Genomic DNA, 17,040 nt, shown 5'->3' on the forward strand with positions numbered 1-17,040 from the left:
ATTTATTTTTTATTTATTTATTTATTTTTTCCTTTCCTGGTCCTGGCCTCGGTCGATCCGTCCTATTGCTTGAGACTAGAGGTTGAGAGGGTCTCTCTCACAAGCTTCGTAATCTCCGGATCGGTCATTTCGATAGGGATATGATGACCCGGATGCATCTGGATCTAATTGATTTACTCTTGTTTTATAAAATAAAAAATAAAAAAATCTGATTTTTATTATCTTTAAACCTTTGTTTGGTTCGTACTAGTTGATCAATATCAGATCAATAGATTGATTATCGAATCAGTATCAGTCGAGATCAATCCCAATTTTTGATGATCACCAATCTGCTAGTATGATTCAAAGGAAAAAAGGCAGATAAAATCGTTTTTTTTTCAAGCAATGGTAGATCCATCCATTCTAAGCTGATCCAGATTGATAGACCAATTCTAATCCAAACCTTGTCTGCATCTCAAGTGTATCCATGTGAACCTATAATGTCACAGTAAATTTGTGTAGACTGTGATCGTGTACTATAAAAAGACTAGTTCTTGGACTTCTTCGCCATTCTCTCAATGGGCTTGCTTTTCATTCACTATCTGCCATTAAATGGAGATGGTTTACAAGAAGACAGTTCATTGGGGTCAAGTTCAAAAGGATACGGGTTTCATTGTTTTTATGCGATGAGGGCAAAATGACCATTCATACCCCTCATGAAAAAAAAAAAAAAAAAAAAAAAAAAAAAAAAAAAAACCTCCACAAAAACTTTATCGTGTGTTTCCATTGACCCTTGCACACAAGGGACTACATTCCCCAAAAAACATTTCCCCTTGAAAACATTATCTGCTTCAGCAAACATTGATTACACAATATATTGTGCCCTACCCAAGTTTCAATGATCATTCAGCCCATGCACAAGACCATTAGTCATTACCCAATCACCTTTTCTGTATCTTTAAAAAAAAAAAAAAAAAAAAAAAAATCATCTTTTCTATTTAATACATTGCCATATCAATTTGTTCAAAATTCCCAAGTAGAGTAAGAAAACTGACTTCCTGTTCATGTACACCCAAAAAAAAAAAATTTAGCCATGATGCTATCACTATAAAGTAATATACAGAACACAGAAAGCACAAGCAGATATCCTAAACAAAATTCCATAAGGTTAGCACAAGGGTGTGTCCATATTAAGAAAAATGGATAGTTATTTCTTCCCCATCATCTGGGTCAGATATTTAAAACATTGGATGGATTACTCATATACAAGGGCCTCACAACGGGGTGCACAACATAGGCCAACCTTTGATGGGTAGACCAACCTTTGATGGGCCATAGAATAATTCCACTTATTATCGGAGTTGTTTTACATTTCATCCTTAAAAAACAAAAAAGAAACAGAAAAAAATTACTATAGTAACTCGTATAATACACCAATGACCAGGTTATTTCACTCTTATCAAAGCAAGGATGAAGTTTCAGAATGCCAAGGCTCTAATAAGAAGAAACCTGCACTTGGACACAAAGCCGTCGCTAGATGAATTCCATCAGCCTGCTCACACATATGTAAATGAAAGGGATTTAACTCAATTCGCGAACTCCACACAAGTTTCAACCAAAAATGGTGTTGGATGATGCTCTTCAAATGATGGACCAAGATAAGCATGCCACCGTCATAAGGCCATAAACCCTCTGCAACAATACAATTCACAGCCCGACATGGTAACTTTCTCAAATTTTCACCAGCCAACCGGAATGTTAAGAAGTTCATAGTCACTTGATTTGTGATCCTTGAGCTCATTTCCTTCCGTATCACCAGTGAGGTTGCATCGCAACCTATAAACTGAACATTAGATTTAATCTTCAACCAGTTAGACAACCAACATAGCAGTTGGCAAATGCAATTTTTTTTGGCTATAAGAGACATGTAAATTTTCCTATTCTAGTTCCTTTGATATGAAAACTGCAATGATAGACCCACACTCTGGTGGATATATCAGCAAGCATGAAATTGAAACCTAAAAAATGCTTGACATTCCCCCTCAATATTAACGCAGTCTGCATACCCATTTAAGTACACTAAAAATGGGGATACTGACTTTGTTGCTACCAAAGTTGCATACATACTAGGAATATAATTCCAACATGAGTAACAGGTCACACGACAGAATCACTAAAATATAAGGACGTGCACAAATATATAGCAGTTTATCTCTCGACTGCAATCTACCAGATCATGAACCACTAACAGTTTACATGGAAGCTAGTTTCGGTAAGGAGAAAGGGGGAAATACACGGATGAAAATGTGATTTGAGTTAAAAGAGAAAAAATCCCCTCACCTGTGGTTCAAGCAGTGCCTGTTATCAGCCTCTCCCGTTGGTCTAAATTTTTTACCTTGAGAATGCCAAACAAAACTTGAATGCTAAAAACCGCACACAATACATATGATGTGATTGCAGGCACCTGAGCAAACAAACCATCAGAAAAAATAATATAGCAGATGCATCTTTCAAAAGAAAAATATATGAAACTGACATCATGTCTAAGACAAAAACTAAATTGGATAGCTTACTCGAATTGAATTGAGATACAAAATCGTAGCAAGGTTTATGAAGCTGCCAGCAGCTACAGCCTGTTGGATATTTAAAGAAGAGTTTCAGTTCTATAAGTAAATGTGCCTCATAAAACTAAAGGAACACTTCTCTACCCCCATTCACAAGAATCCTCAAGTGACACAAAAACCACAAGACAACAAAGACTTCAATCTGCATCCCTGATTCAACATTAGTAACGACAGATGCAGAACTTTAAATTCGATGCATAAAAATCAAGTTCAGGACTCCAAATAAAGTGCAAAACCTATTACTTAACAAGTTTAGGACTTCAATTTCCAGGGTACTAGGCCAATATAGAGAGGACAATCTGACATCTATGAATTGCTTTGGTTGAAGAGATTGACAAATATAATTTTTTAATTTCTTAATAAGGACTATGTGAAAATAAAGGTGTATCATCCAATGATACTAAACAAGGATTTGCATTTTTTACCATGATTCATAGTATTGTACACAGGTATATTCATAATTTCGTGATACTGTACACAGCTATAGTCACTCACACTTCCAATCATCTTTTGAACAGCTGCAACACGTTGGAAAGCCCTCTCAGACTCTAAAGCTCTAACTCGAAGTTTCAGGTCACCTTGCTCCTGTAAAAGAGATGGAAGTGCAGTTACGATGCTAGGACCCGAAGATCAACAGAGAAACAAGATTAGCTTATTACAACCACATAACTGTACTCTTACCCCACCCCCACTTCCCGGCCAAGAAAAAAACCACATAGATGTACTACAACTACATAAAACAGGGCGCTTGTTCATACCAAGCGTTGGATGACTTCAGCAAGCTTTTCGACTCTATCTGCCTGTCTAAATATGTTGTAGAATGCAAAGGATTGTCGGTTCCATCTCTTCTTGAAGTCCTGAAATTTTTACACCCATAAACATATGCTTACTGGGTGCAATTTGTACTTTATGGGATCACAGTACAACTAAGAAAATTCAAGAAGCTTGCCTTTATAATGACCTCGACACCTGCCTCACGAAACCTCAGTAATTCCATCGCATATCTACAAGGCATGCAAGACATGTCAGAGACGAAAAATATAGAGATAGCCATTAATCTCAGAGAAATTTCATCAGCCAATGAAAAAGTAACTGTAACTAACTTAAAGCTATACTTACGGTTTAGCGATCTCTGTAATGTCAAATAGAGGATCAAGGCCCTTCCCAATGCCGTCTAGCACTGGACAAATAAAGACTCACTATTGATAAAAATGGTTCAAGGAGTAAATTAACCAGGAATGGGTAGATTAGTAGGCTACTATACCTGAAAATGCTCTAACAACAAATGTGAAAGTGGCAGGAAAACGGAAAGGTTGGTCTGCAGCAATGGCGAGTAGGTCTTCTCCTGCAAACAGATCCCAACATTCCGTAACAAGAAATGCAAGTCCAATTTTGAATATTCTGGTCTAGAAGACTGACAAGTCCACCACGAACTACATAGGAGATGAATTGCGAAAGTAATTAACGTAAAAGGATGGTAGATTTTAAATCTGGCAAGACTAAGTAACTCTTCAGTACCAATAAAAGCTTAAGAATTTTGAAAGTTGAAACTTAAAAACAGCCCAACCCTACAATCATCAGGACCACCAAAATGATTATTGAACCTGAAATTCAAAACTAAATACCTAAATAGCACCTTTCTGTTCAAATTAGCAAGTTATTGATAGTTAGATACAAAGAAACCTTCTGGAGCTGACTTTGATTGATGTTTGGTAAAAATCAAGCCGTTTCTCAATAAGACCCTAATCCATTTCAATAGAGTCAGTTTGAAATTAAGACTCCAACTCATGAGTAAACAATGTAGTGAGTTAGTTACCAATAGCAGCTAGGCGCTGCTTCTTCTTCTCTGTTCTTTCCTCTTTGCTCAATGGTTTTTTGAATCCAAGATCCTTTGTTTCCATCTCTCTCTCCCTCCTTTGTGCTGCAAGCCGTTCTTCAAAGCTGCAAATGATGTTTAGCTCCATTGATCAGCAAAACCACTAAACATAGATGTTAAAATCAAATAGTTCTACTTGCTTCTTCCAAACAGAAACTCGTTCCCCATCTTTACTGAAAGCACCTATTGAGAAAGAACTGTGCTGTCCTTCTAACAGCCGTCATATCTCCAGTAGGCACAAGAACACCCATCTGAATCATAGCTTGAAGCACCTATTTGAAGCACAAAGTTCCAATTGAGTTATACTCATGAGTCTTGACAAACAAATCAAAATTAATTAAGCCCCTACATTAAAATTCTTAGCAATACTAGATGGGAGTACTTCCATTTTTAACCTTCAGAATACAACATGGAGACTCCAAATGACAGCCTAGTATCTAATGATGCAGCCAATAGTTACTGAAAGAACAGAGCTACCTTATCTGGATCCTTCTCATAAACTCCATAGAACGTTTCAAGTAAGCCTTCCCGGATATTTGGACTGATACTGCAATGTGCCAAGGAACCAAGAAAGTATTAGTTCAATGCAACTAAAAGGAGAAATCAATTGATTGGATAAAACTCTAGAAAGGAATTTAGCTCCATATAAGTTATCACAGACAGAAGCAGTATGGAAAACAGAAAGTACCTTCCCATCATTCCAAAGTCATAAAATATAAGCCGTCCACCATTAACATCATCCACAGCAATATTTCCAGGGTGCTGCAGATAAACAAAATGTTTTTTTCTATAAATGCTGCTGTACTTAAAAATTGCAATTTACAGATCACTCTGCCGGTCTTATAAATAATAGAATGACAACAAAACTCCCCAACCCTAAATATATAGCATAAACCTTATTTTTAATAAATTTCTTAAATCATTATCCACTGCCTGTTCTTTTAAAGATGCCAGCCCTCTTATAACAATTTACACCAACTCACCTTCTTGTCTTAAAATTAAAAATCATCACAGTTGATAATACCCATCTAGCTCATGAGTCATGACCAATCTTTTCTTTCATCAAAGTTCAGAAAACTTGTTTGCCTAGCTGAACAAGAAAGTGGATCAATTGATCAACAGGGAAGTTTTAGTCCTTCCAATGGATTCTTTCACCTCTTCTATCAGAGAACAATTAAATAGAGAACAGGAAGTAATTAGTAGCAATTTATATATAAAATACCCACCCCCCTTAAAAAAAGGCATTAACGAAGGGATCAACTCTTTTGATTGAGACTGAAACAACTGAAATGACAAGTAAATTGACTGAGGTATCTGTGACTTTAAGGAGCAAACTGAACTAGTAAGAAAGTGTGAAGAAATCTGAAGGGCAGGATCATCAGGGAAATTAATTTTATATTTTCCTTTTATGCCTTTCCATTCATATAATTCTCTTAATTTCCAGCTCTGTAGAATATCTTCAAAATCTTTGTATATCCTTCCACAAAATGACCTTCTAATTGGATGGCCATGAGTCTCTGCATTTCTTTTGCCCTTCATTTCTCATTTATTCTTAACATGTAGCTGTTGCCTTTATTACTAGCACATTTATCTAGAATCTTTGAGTCCATACTCTTGTTTGTCCCACTAGGTCTATCAATTTCTTCCTCAATATTAACTTGATATGCCTTAGCTAATACTATTGGATGCTTTCTATCTTTGTGATCATGCATGATCTTTTCATGCCAGCTGTAGATACTAATTTTAACTCTTTTCATAAAAGCTACTGATCTTGCCCTATCAAATTATTACACCAACGATCTCTGCTTTAATGGCTTGATCTAGACATTGAAGTGTCCTTAAAATGATTCCTTTTCTTTCCTTCACTCTAAACCAACTTTTCTTTCTCTTTGATAGGCAAGGGCAACAAAATCTTATTGCTAAATCTCAAATGAAAGTAGAAGACAAGTAGTGGCCAGAGTAACGAAAACATCAATATAGCCAAGTAGAAGACAATACCACCAACCATAGTACAAACAAACAAAAGATACTACAACCTTTTTTCTTTTCATTAAATTTATCAGAATCTACAAAGTCACATGCTTAGCACTGGCATTTCCCCCCTACTTATATTAACATGCTTTCACACTGGCAATGAAGTGAAAGTTTGAGGGAAACTCACTGGGTCAGCATGGAAAAACCCATGAGATAAAATCTGTTCCAAATAAGACTCAACAGCATAGCGGCCTAACCTGCAAGAATGCAACAACATGACCAAGTTTATTGTTAACAATTGAAAAGGTAATTGTTTACCCTCAAAATGAAAGCATATAGAGTTAAAAGCTATATGTTCTGCTGCTACATGATTTCATCATAATATTACTGAGGATAATCCCTACCTTTGGCGATCAACACCCAACTGATCTAATGCCTTTATCCTGTTTATTTTTATTCCTGGTACATACTCCATTGTAAGAACCTACAAGCATAAGCAAAACCCTATTAAATAAAGAAGATAAGACACAGAATACAAATGTTCACTCGTTGAAACATGGATTCGATAGAAAGGTTGAACCTGTGGTGTAGTGTACTCCCAGTACATTGTTGGGACTTTTACATAATCCATGCCTTTAAAGTTTTTCGCAAATAATTCTGCATTCTCAGCTTCCTTGGTATAATCAATCTCCTGAGAATAGTGGTATAATCATACAAGCGTTACATGGAGCACTATGTGAGAAAACAAAGAAAGTCAAATTGAAAGCAACACCTTCAAATTTAAATCAAGTGGTATTCATATAAAAGAAGCACTGTGACCTGAGATATAATCATTGGAGTTTGGATTTTTTATATTTGGGTACTAATTACAGTTTGGAATCAATAAATTTATATCCACTTTTTTTTCTCACAACGCTCATCGTCAATTGGAAAAATTCCCTCTACACGTATCCTTTGTTGAAAAGGAGCCAAACAATATAAGCAAGCTTATTGAAGTGGTGCCCTTATCAATTAGATATAAGCCTGATTCCATGGTTCAAATCAAATTTCACATCCACCTCAACCCTCATATGCAATAAAAATTGATGGATTCTATTTCTACTCGTTTAATCTCTTTAATGTTGCTGGAAAGTAAATATACATCAGCAGTTTAGTTGATAAATGAAATCTCCTCTAGATTTTCTCAGTCTAGAACCTATTTAACAAACTAACTCCTATCTTCTTGGCCTACGTCAACAAAACTCAGCCTTATCCCAACTAAACGGGGTTGGCTACATGGACCCTTGCCCTCCAATCAGCTCTATTCAAGGTCATACTTGATACAAGGTCTAAGCTATGCATGTCTTTTGTCACCACTTCTCCTAGGGTCATTTTAGGTCTACCCCTAGCTCTTTTAGTTCATTCAATCTGAATCAAATCATTCCTCTGTACTAGAGCATCCAAAGGCCTCTGTTGAACATGTCCACGCCACCTCAAACAACTTTCTTGTAGCTTATCATGTATTGAGGATACTCCCCAATCAGCTCTAATATAATCATTCCTCACTTTATCCTTCGTAGTTTTGCCTCACATCTATCTCAACATCCTCATCTCTGGTACAATGAGTTTATCTACATGATGGTTCTTAACTACCCAACATTCCACACCATACATCATAGGCAATCGTATGACAATCCTATAAAGTTTTCCTTGAAGTTTTAAGAAGAATGTGTCGATCACACAACAATCCGAACACACCTCTCCACTTTATTCATCCTATTTTAAATCTCTGTAAAACATCATTCTTTATATCACCTTCTTTATTTATGATTGAACCTAGATACCTAAAATAATCACTTTGCAAAATCTACCTCTCATCAATTTTCACCACATCATTATCCATCCCACTGTAACTAAAGTTACACACCATATACTCCATCTTCATTCTACTTATCTTTAAACCTTTTGATTCCAAAGTTGATCTCCAGAATTCCAAATTGGTGTTAATCACTGCTTTTGTCTCATCCATCAAAACGATGTCATCAACAAAAAGCATGCACCAAGGAATCTCATCTTGAATGTCTCTCGTTAAATCATCCATGATAAGTGCAAGCAAATAATGGCTTAAAGATGATCATTGATGTAATCCAATTGTAATTGGGAATTCATTATCCTAGCTCCCCCCACAGTTCTTACACTAGTTGCCACACCATTATACATATCTTTAATCATGTACACATATTTACGTGAAACACTTCTCTTCTCTAGTACTTGTCAGATTAAGTCTCTAGGGCTCTATCATAAGTTTAACTAGGTCAATAAATGCAATATGGAGATCGTTCTTGCAATCTCTAAATATTTTCATGAGTTTCCTAAGTAAATAGATTCTGTCGTGGATCTTCCTAGCATAAAACCAAATTGGTTCTCTGTAATAGTAGTTTCTTGTCTCACGCAAGTTTCAATAACTCTCTCCCAATCAGAACAATAATGCTTCTCCACCATTCATTTATCATGTTCCTTGTGCTCATAATCTTATTAAGCAATTGGTTAGCCAAAAAAAAAAAAAAACCATAGATTCTTAAACTCTTCCACACTTCTAATGGGTCCTCATTTGGACCTGGTGCCTTGCCTACTTTCATCCTTCTTAAACATCTTTTACTTCCGCAGCTTCTGCCACCCTATTTTTTCATACATATTATGGCATGTGGTGTCTTGATGTCTTGATAGGTAATGCAATCTTCTAAGACTAGTACTCAACTCCTTAATGTCCTCATCCCTTATTAGTACTTCATCATCTTCACTTTTTATACATCTAACATGATCGAGATCTAATATTCCTTTCCCTCATTTTAGCTCTCTTATGAATAGATCTTTCCCCTTCCTTTGTGCTTAGATTTGTTATAAAGATCTTCATATTTCTTCTCACTTGATTTTCCTTCTATCTTCTTAGCTTCAATATTTATATATTTTTAGATCTACATCCTTAGTCCTTTGCCATGTCTTTGAACCAGCTTTCTTAGTCTTAATGGCAGCTTGAACCTCATCATCCCACAACCAAGTCTCCCTATAAGAATGAAGTTCTCCTTTCGATTTGCCTAGGACATCTTTAGCAAATTTTTTAATAGAAGTAGTCATCTTATTCCACATCATATTACTGTCTCCCTCAAAATCCAACTTTCCTTGTTTGACCACTTTATTAGTAAATGATTTCAAGGTATCTTCTTCTAAGATCCACCACCTTATCCCAAGGCAAATAAGTTCATCTTTCTTATGATTCTATGTAATGAGACACATATCCATGACCACTCATCTATTTCATGTGGTTAGGCTCTCCCCTAGTATAACCATGCAGTCCTTAAATAACAATCTATGAACATTCTAGTTAGGAAGAAATCTATTTGGCTACTATGATGTGGTGATGCCCAACCTTCAGACTAAAGAGCCTGCCCCGCCCCCCAACGCCCCTCCGGTTTCTTTCTCAAACTTCAGGGCTCAACAGATCTGGACCATTTCTTGGGCATGATATTCTCCCCCCTTGTGGCACAGTGTCCCAGTTGTGACCCCACACGATGTTGGGGTCAGCTCTGATACCATTTTTAACGCCCTGAACCCACACCAAGACACAATATTGTCCACTTTGGGCAAACCGTCGTCAATCCCAATCTCTTCCCCCTAGTCGATGTGGGACTAAAGAGCGTAACCCCCCCCCCCAAAATGTCTCTCTCGTTTCTTAACCAAACTTTGGGGCTCAACAGATCTAGGCCGTTTCTTGGGCATGACAGAAAGAACTTACTATAAAGAGAGATAAGAAAGAAAAAAACTTAGCCAACGGGTTGCTCAAACCACGCAGACTACAACCCAAAAAACCAAACTCAATTCACTCCATCATTCCTCTAATCAGTTGTTACATCCATATAAATAAGAAAAGAAAAAGACTCCAATGAGAAAACAAGTCTACTAAGATTCCTAACCGTAAACAACTCCAAAACTAGCTAAACTCTTCCTATGAATCCTACCCACAATAATAAGAGATTACATAACATTTTCCCAAACAAAATAAACCTCCCTAAATATCCTACTGAACCAACAACCCAGTTAGGAATTTGTTCTTTGTGGTCTAGGAATCCCAACAGGTCAAATCGGTCCAGCCAAGTATCTGCATCAGGAGCTTCCAATACTTATGATGAAACAAGTTGAGTTCATCCAATACTATCAACCTTAAAGTAGTTCAAGTTGAAAAGCACCCAATATTGATTGTTCCTCACATTGATATATCATTGTCAACTACAACAAAACATCCAAGGAAAAGCAGAACCTGATATAGGACGCTTGCACATTCATCATAGATAGCAACCCAGTCTCTCTTTGCACCATCTGATTTTGGGTCAACTTTTTGAAGATATTCTGCTATTACCTGCGGGACCAAATTACTAAAACATCAATGTGAATAAAAATAAAAAAAGACATGCTGATCAAAAACAAAGATATAAAATGTAAGCATCAACAGATTTATTTCAGATACTCAAATAGTCAAATTATAAATGCAAGCATCAACAGATTTATTTAAATATTCCAGAGAAGAATTAAATTTATCTTTAATTACTACAGAGTAGTCATATGTTTCCGGGGAGCACATACACAAATTGGATTTCTTTATTATACGATAATTAATTACATAATTACCCCAACAGAATACTTTCAGATTAATCCTGCTTCCCTTTCTAACTCCGATTTTGTGTAATATCAATTACACATTGGAAAGAAGCTATCTATATCATTCAAGCACCGACTCAAGACATCGCAGCCCAATCCCCTTTTGCACCATCTGATTTGGGTCAACCTTTTAAGCCTTGGAAACCAATGACAGCGTAGCCATAACAAACTTGTTTCTGTACAGTATCCAACTCCCAATTCATTTTGAGTATGAAAACTGAATCAGAGATTCATATTTATAGGTTTGAGATACATCATTATTAGATATATGAAAGTAACATAAGTTGATAAAGGCTGATACCAACTAATTGCGTAAAGACTATATGAATCCTCTCTTTTCGAGAAATTAACTATATCAAAGAGATAAATTATCTGTGTTTTAAGTGAAAGATTACAAATGAGAACAAACGGTAATCTAAAACCAGTTTTTAATCACTAACCCTCAGGTTTTTCAAATCAATATCAAAAAGACCCTTGAGACCAGGCCTTTGTACTTTAACAACAACTTCCTGCCCCTTCAGTCTTGCACGGTGAACCTGGCCTGAGCCAAAAAAAAAACTCAAATTTCATTTTTCTATCAAATATCAGGGCCATAAAATCAGAAATAATAAATATTGAACATATTCACTGTCAGATAACATATAAAAGTAAATCCAGATTACCAAGACTAGCAGCAGCTATTGGCTCATGATTAAACTGATCAAAAATATCATCAACAGGGGCTCCAAGCTCTTCTTCAATTATAGACACAGCTGTTTCCGACGGGAAAGGAGGAACTTGATCCTGCATTCAAACTGCAACAATCATTACCTTGGACAGAAGAAGTAAGAAAGAAGGAAAGAAGATGAAGTTCCAACAGCTGAAAAGCGGTGTTTCTTGTTTGGAATCATGAAATGGGAAAGGTGAATTGCTATTTTTTTCCCCTGAAATAATTGCTATTTGGAAAAATTAGAAAAGTAAGATTTTTTTTTTTGGGGTGGGGAGGCCAAAAATATTAAACAAGGAAAAGGAGAAATGAAATGCAAACCAGTAACTAATGCAAGATTTTAGTTGACAACATTGTTTTGGTTTCAGAACTTTTGGCTGAAATTTCAGTGTCAGGCCTTGAACCAATAATATACAGGAGGTTGTTCCATTTAATGTTGGAAATCAATTAAAAAAACCTGAATCTTTCATCTCTCTCCCCCCACCCGAAAGAAGAATTTGCTTTTCAACAAAAATAGGATTTTGGCAAAGCTAATCTTTGTACTTCACAAACGGGCCACATATTATTTGTTGATAATGATGGCACACAGAGAAAGGAGTGCCTTGAATCTCGAATCTTGTTAACCTATTGGATAATTCCATCTACGACATTCACCTCAACTTTTGGTTAAATTACATTTGATGCCTCCAATCATCACCCATGAACTTACTCATTGTGCATTACTTTTTAAGTAAATTACATGCATGCCATCACCCCATTTTGTCATGAATTTTTTCTCCTCTTATTCTTTATTGAGCCTCTACAAGCTTGATTACCTGCATGAGTTTAAGCTTAAGTTTGTCTGGGTCACTTTTTTCCTTCACCAATGACTTTTATTAAATGGTCTAGATTCTAGATGGTGCATAGTGAATCATAAATCAGACAGCTGCTGGAAACCATTACACATATTCCCTTCTATTGAATGCTCATAAAGAGGCCATTTTCATCCTTTCTCATTCAACCAGCAGTCATCCTCCCTAGAAGTCAGAGCCCAACCATGAGCCTACATATCATGCTGCACGCGTCTTGAGCATTCGAAATAAAATACAATTCTCTCATTTCTTCCTGGTTGTTTCTCATGTCATATGCTGACCTCTTGATAGATCAATTGAATACATTACCATGATCTTGAGTAACTATGACCAGACTGGGAAAACATCAGGCCAGAATCTGCAGTTAATGGTTCCAAACCGTAACTGCACCACAAGGAACCACTGTTCTATGAAATTTGAATGAGAAAATTGAAACCATCAGTTCATAGCCTGAGAAATTTCTTTCTATTTAATGTAACAAAGGCAAAAAACCTAAAAAAGACAAGATTATTATACAATCAAAACAGAAATAGACATCCAACTATCCGGTACACACAATCCATCATGTGAACAAGGTAGACAATGAACAACTAAAGAACAGCTAATATTTTAGGAAGGTGCATGTAGGATCTCCATTTTTTGGCATATGGGCTGGAAACTATTCTTAAGATGAATGACATCAATAGCACTTTGTATTTGAAATCCTGAATAAGGCGAAGTGGAATATACTGGGCGTGCAGCTATTGATATAGCTTCAAACCTTGTTGAGAGAAAAACAAATAAACAAATTGATTCTTTCTTTTTTTTTCTTTTTCCTCTTTTGGATGGCAGAACTAAGCAGGACATTATCAAGGAGACAAGCATAGAAGCATACTATTTTCATGAAAATGCATGAGTGATATGTCCAACATAATTTATTTGACCTGAAGTTCAGACAACTGGTCAACATATTCCTGGGCGAGAATGTCCACCCTTGTGGAGAACTGCTGGCCAATTTTGATGAATGTGGGGCCCAATCTCAAAATACTTTCCTTTAACCACTTGGCAAGGGATCTCTGCTTTAGAGTTTTCTTCTCCTCAGTCATTCCCCCTGCACATGATAACACTCAATAAAATTTAAGCATACACAACACATAAATACTCAAAACAAATTGAAATGGGAGAAGGTTTCAAAAAAGTGAACACTGCCAGGAGGCAAACTAAATATATATTTTATGCTTTATATGAACCGTTAGACTCCATTCCCTTACAGAATTTTCTTTTTTAATCATATAGCCAGAGAAATGCTTCCTTATTTTTGCTAATGACTACATGGTGGTGGAGCAGTTTTAAACAACATTATTGCTGAGAGAATTGCCCTTTGAAATTATTGCACTCACAACATTGACCATCATATTTACTATATTTTGAGGTTTTGAACAACATAAATGACAGGTACAACATTAGCAGACTGTTACTGTTACTGGGTATTGCAGTTTTTGTTGAAGTGGTTAGTCATATTCTGTTTTCTATTGCTAAATCTAATGCTCTTGTATTATTTCTTAGGAAATAATAGAATTAGCCACAAGGCAAAAAAGACCAAAAGTAATGTGATAACAAGCACTAAAGACATAATCTATTCATGATATACTGTGGCCATAACCATTACTATGGTTACAGTAACAGTTTTTTTTTTTTTATGTTTGTGACCTTTGTCACTTTGATGCACAGACAATAATAGCTTTGGCATACCCCAGAAAAGATAACAACATTCTAGTGGGGTTGGGAAGAAGTAAGTGTGGAGCGGTCAAGCGACTCAAGCCTTCAATACAAAGTCTTGAGCCAGAGGGAGGCAAATCTCCAAGGCTAGATGAACTTCTTCATTGGTCCATCAATCGTTTCCAACTCTACTGATCTGTTTGACTGTATTTTGTATCAATCAATCAGACATAACCATAATGTGTCACAAAAACTTCTGGTAGCAGGACATTATTTCAATGTATTTCTGTTCTTTTCATAGTGAAGAGACTACTTCTACTGATTAACATTTTGGGAGACTTTATTCAGCTTAGCTAATTATTTCCTGCTTAAACAACAAAAGCTCTGAGCAAGACTAAGCCAAGCTAATTTGGAGTCTTGTCTAATTTTGGTGCAAAAGAGTAACTGACCTCGATACATGAACTTCTGGTTGTTCAGCCATGCCTTAAAGAGAAATGTTAGAACAAAACTCCATATTTCTAAAGTCCTCTGTATTGTTGAATAGGTCTTGAATCTATTCCAACGGCCACCCGGTGCAACAGAGACCTGCAAAATAGTACGCAAGTATAAAAAGGTAAGAGAAGGAATAAGACCAAGTATCTCACAATATGAGGTTTGATGAATGTGCCAAAAATAAAAAATAAAAATAGTTGCTTAGTATAGAGAACTGCATAGCTGAAATAAGGAGAAAGGGCTTCCCATTTGATGTCAAAATTTCATTCAATAACCTTTAACCTAGTCTAGTCTATCAATCTTCGAGAGCATTGTCCGTCTTAGCCTCTTAGGTTCCATCAGGTGTTCACCAAACTATCTTATAGCTCTTCATGCTTGTAGACAAAAGCCCAAGGATCCACCCTGTGCCTCCAGTCCCTAACAACACTTACAAGAAAACCTTAATCTCCAACCCATAAACTCTTAATCACTCTGCCAATTCAGATTCTATAGTGCTTTCTACTACTTTCCTGATTTCTTTCCCTTATAAACGATTTTAGAATTATTAGATCATAAAACCGAAAGAATAACATGTTGATTAAGGTAAAAAACTTTTGGAGGAACCTAGAAATTGAAAGAAGTATGGCTTGCATTACGAACCTCTACATTATCTCGTCCACCTTGCTTGAACCAGGCTTCTTCCTGCCCTATCTCTGCCACACTCTTTTTCCTACCCTCCTTCGACTTAAAACTGGAAACTTCTCCTTCCACCGTTTTCTTTGCAGCGCCATTCCCGCCAGCATATTTCACCAAAATCCCATTACTAGCTCCATTGCCTTCAAGAACCACACCAACACTACCATTGGACCTACCAACCGATCCATTATAACCAAAACTGGTTCCGTTACTGTTCAAATTCAAACCATCCACTTCATCTCCCAACCGATCCTCTTTCTCCTCTTCCTTCAGAACTGCGACTCGCTCTTCCTGAACCGCTGTTAGTCGAGTCGTCCGTAGAACTAGATTATACGTATAATTCTGAAACTGGAGTCTAGACAGAGGAATTCTAAACTTAAGACTGGTTTCGGGACGGAGAAAAGCGAGCTTCGGTAGTGGAATGGTTGAGGCAGCAGTAACAGAAGCTGCCATTAATAGGATTTTTAAGAGAATTTTTCTGGGTTTCTATGTAACTTCCAAGACCTAATTCTCATGGCCGTCTAGAGGAAGTGAAGGAGCTTCACTTGATCAGTTCAGTGGCAAGTGGAGAGGAAGAGAGAGAGTTGGAAGATGGAGGAGGAGCAGAAGAAAAAGACGACATGGAAGACAGGCGTATCGGAAACGGAGGGAACATGGTGGGTGGTTTGAAGGAGTCCACGTGGCAGGTCTGAAGATCAGTATCTGTGAATCTGGCGTTCTCATTGGGCAAGAGGACTTCGAAAAGCTTCGGAAACTTTATGTGTAAGTCAGTATGCCACGATTGGAGTGACAGATAGTTTATTACAGGACACATAATCTTCAAATATGGGCAATATCTGTAATTTCACATCATAGGGGCACTTCGGGTTTTTGATCCATGCCAGGTAAACTACTGTAACCAGAATTGATCATCCTTGATTCCGATCTGCAGGAGGCCGATCCAGACAATATGATTCTGATTCCTAGAACCACAATTGTAATTGTGTCTCTATAGAACCCAAACCTAAACTGAACTTAATAAGGAACCAAAAATCGGACAAAATAATTTGTAAGAAAAAAGAACTTTATCCGAGAGCATAGCGTACCTTAACACGTTCCTAAATCTACTTCTCTCCTCCTTATGAAATGACATATCTATCAATCCATTGTGGGAAGAAGGAGATAGACTCAAAGAATACTAGCACACACGTTATACAAAGAACTCTATCCCTAAAGCATATTAGTACTTAACTGGACAAAGATCTACCAAACCCAATTGAATAGAGAGGGATCACCATGATGCTAGAGTGCATTGAATAGAAACTATGCATGAATCGTTCAATAGGAGGAGGAGTTTAATTATAGTGTAGGGCTCACAAGTAGAAAGAATCTACACACTGACATCATGACAATTTTTTCCCCTTAATTCTAATTAATAATACTAAACTTTTTTCTTAAAAATTTTGCAATTCCAGGGTAAGAGGGTTTTTTTTT

At 36.6% G+C, this 17,040-nt stretch overlaps 1 protein-coding gene across 2 annotated transcripts; it reads right to left on the bottom strand.

The window, feature by feature from the left end:
* Nucleotides 1-1,283: 1,283 nt before the first annotated feature.
* LOC122076786 (protein ACTIVITY OF BC1 COMPLEX KINASE 8, chloroplastic-like) lies at nt 1,284-16,243 on the bottom strand. 2 transcript variants are annotated; one of them, XM_042642335.1, is made up of 21 exons: nt 15,532-16,243; nt 14,850-14,985; nt 13,626-13,792; nt 11,808-11,928; nt 11,586-11,686; nt 10,748-10,846; nt 7,034-7,144; nt 6,858-6,937; nt 6,641-6,710; nt 5,168-5,241; nt 4,957-5,026; nt 4,663-4,751; nt 4,420-4,544; nt 3,868-3,948; nt 3,723-3,783; nt 3,553-3,607; nt 3,362-3,460; nt 3,099-3,188; nt 2,553-2,612; nt 2,320-2,443; nt 1,284-1,815 (listed from the first exon to the last, which is right to left on the bottom strand). In XM_042642335.1, exons 1-20 carry the CDS (start codon nt 16,018-16,020, stop codon nt 2,327-2,329), a joined length of 2,295 nt encoding a protein of 764 aa, XP_042498269.1. In that variant the 5' UTR covers nt 16,021-16,243; the 3' UTR covers nt 1,284-1,815; nt 2,320-2,326. The 2 variants fall into 2 exon arrangements, with proteins under 2 accessions (XP_042498269.1, XP_042498267.1); XM_042642333.1 differs by having other exon boundaries at nt 1,284-1,822; nt 15,532-16,242.
* Between the last annotated feature and the right edge of the window lie 797 nt (nt 16,244-17,040).

The sequence above is a fragment of the Macadamia integrifolia genome, chromosome 4, assembly GCF_013358625.1.
Source record: "Macadamia integrifolia cultivar HAES 741 chromosome 4, SCU_Mint_v3, whole genome shotgun sequence".
Lineage (NCBI taxonomy): Eukaryota > Viridiplantae > Streptophyta > Magnoliopsida > Proteales > Proteaceae > Macadamia > Macadamia integrifolia.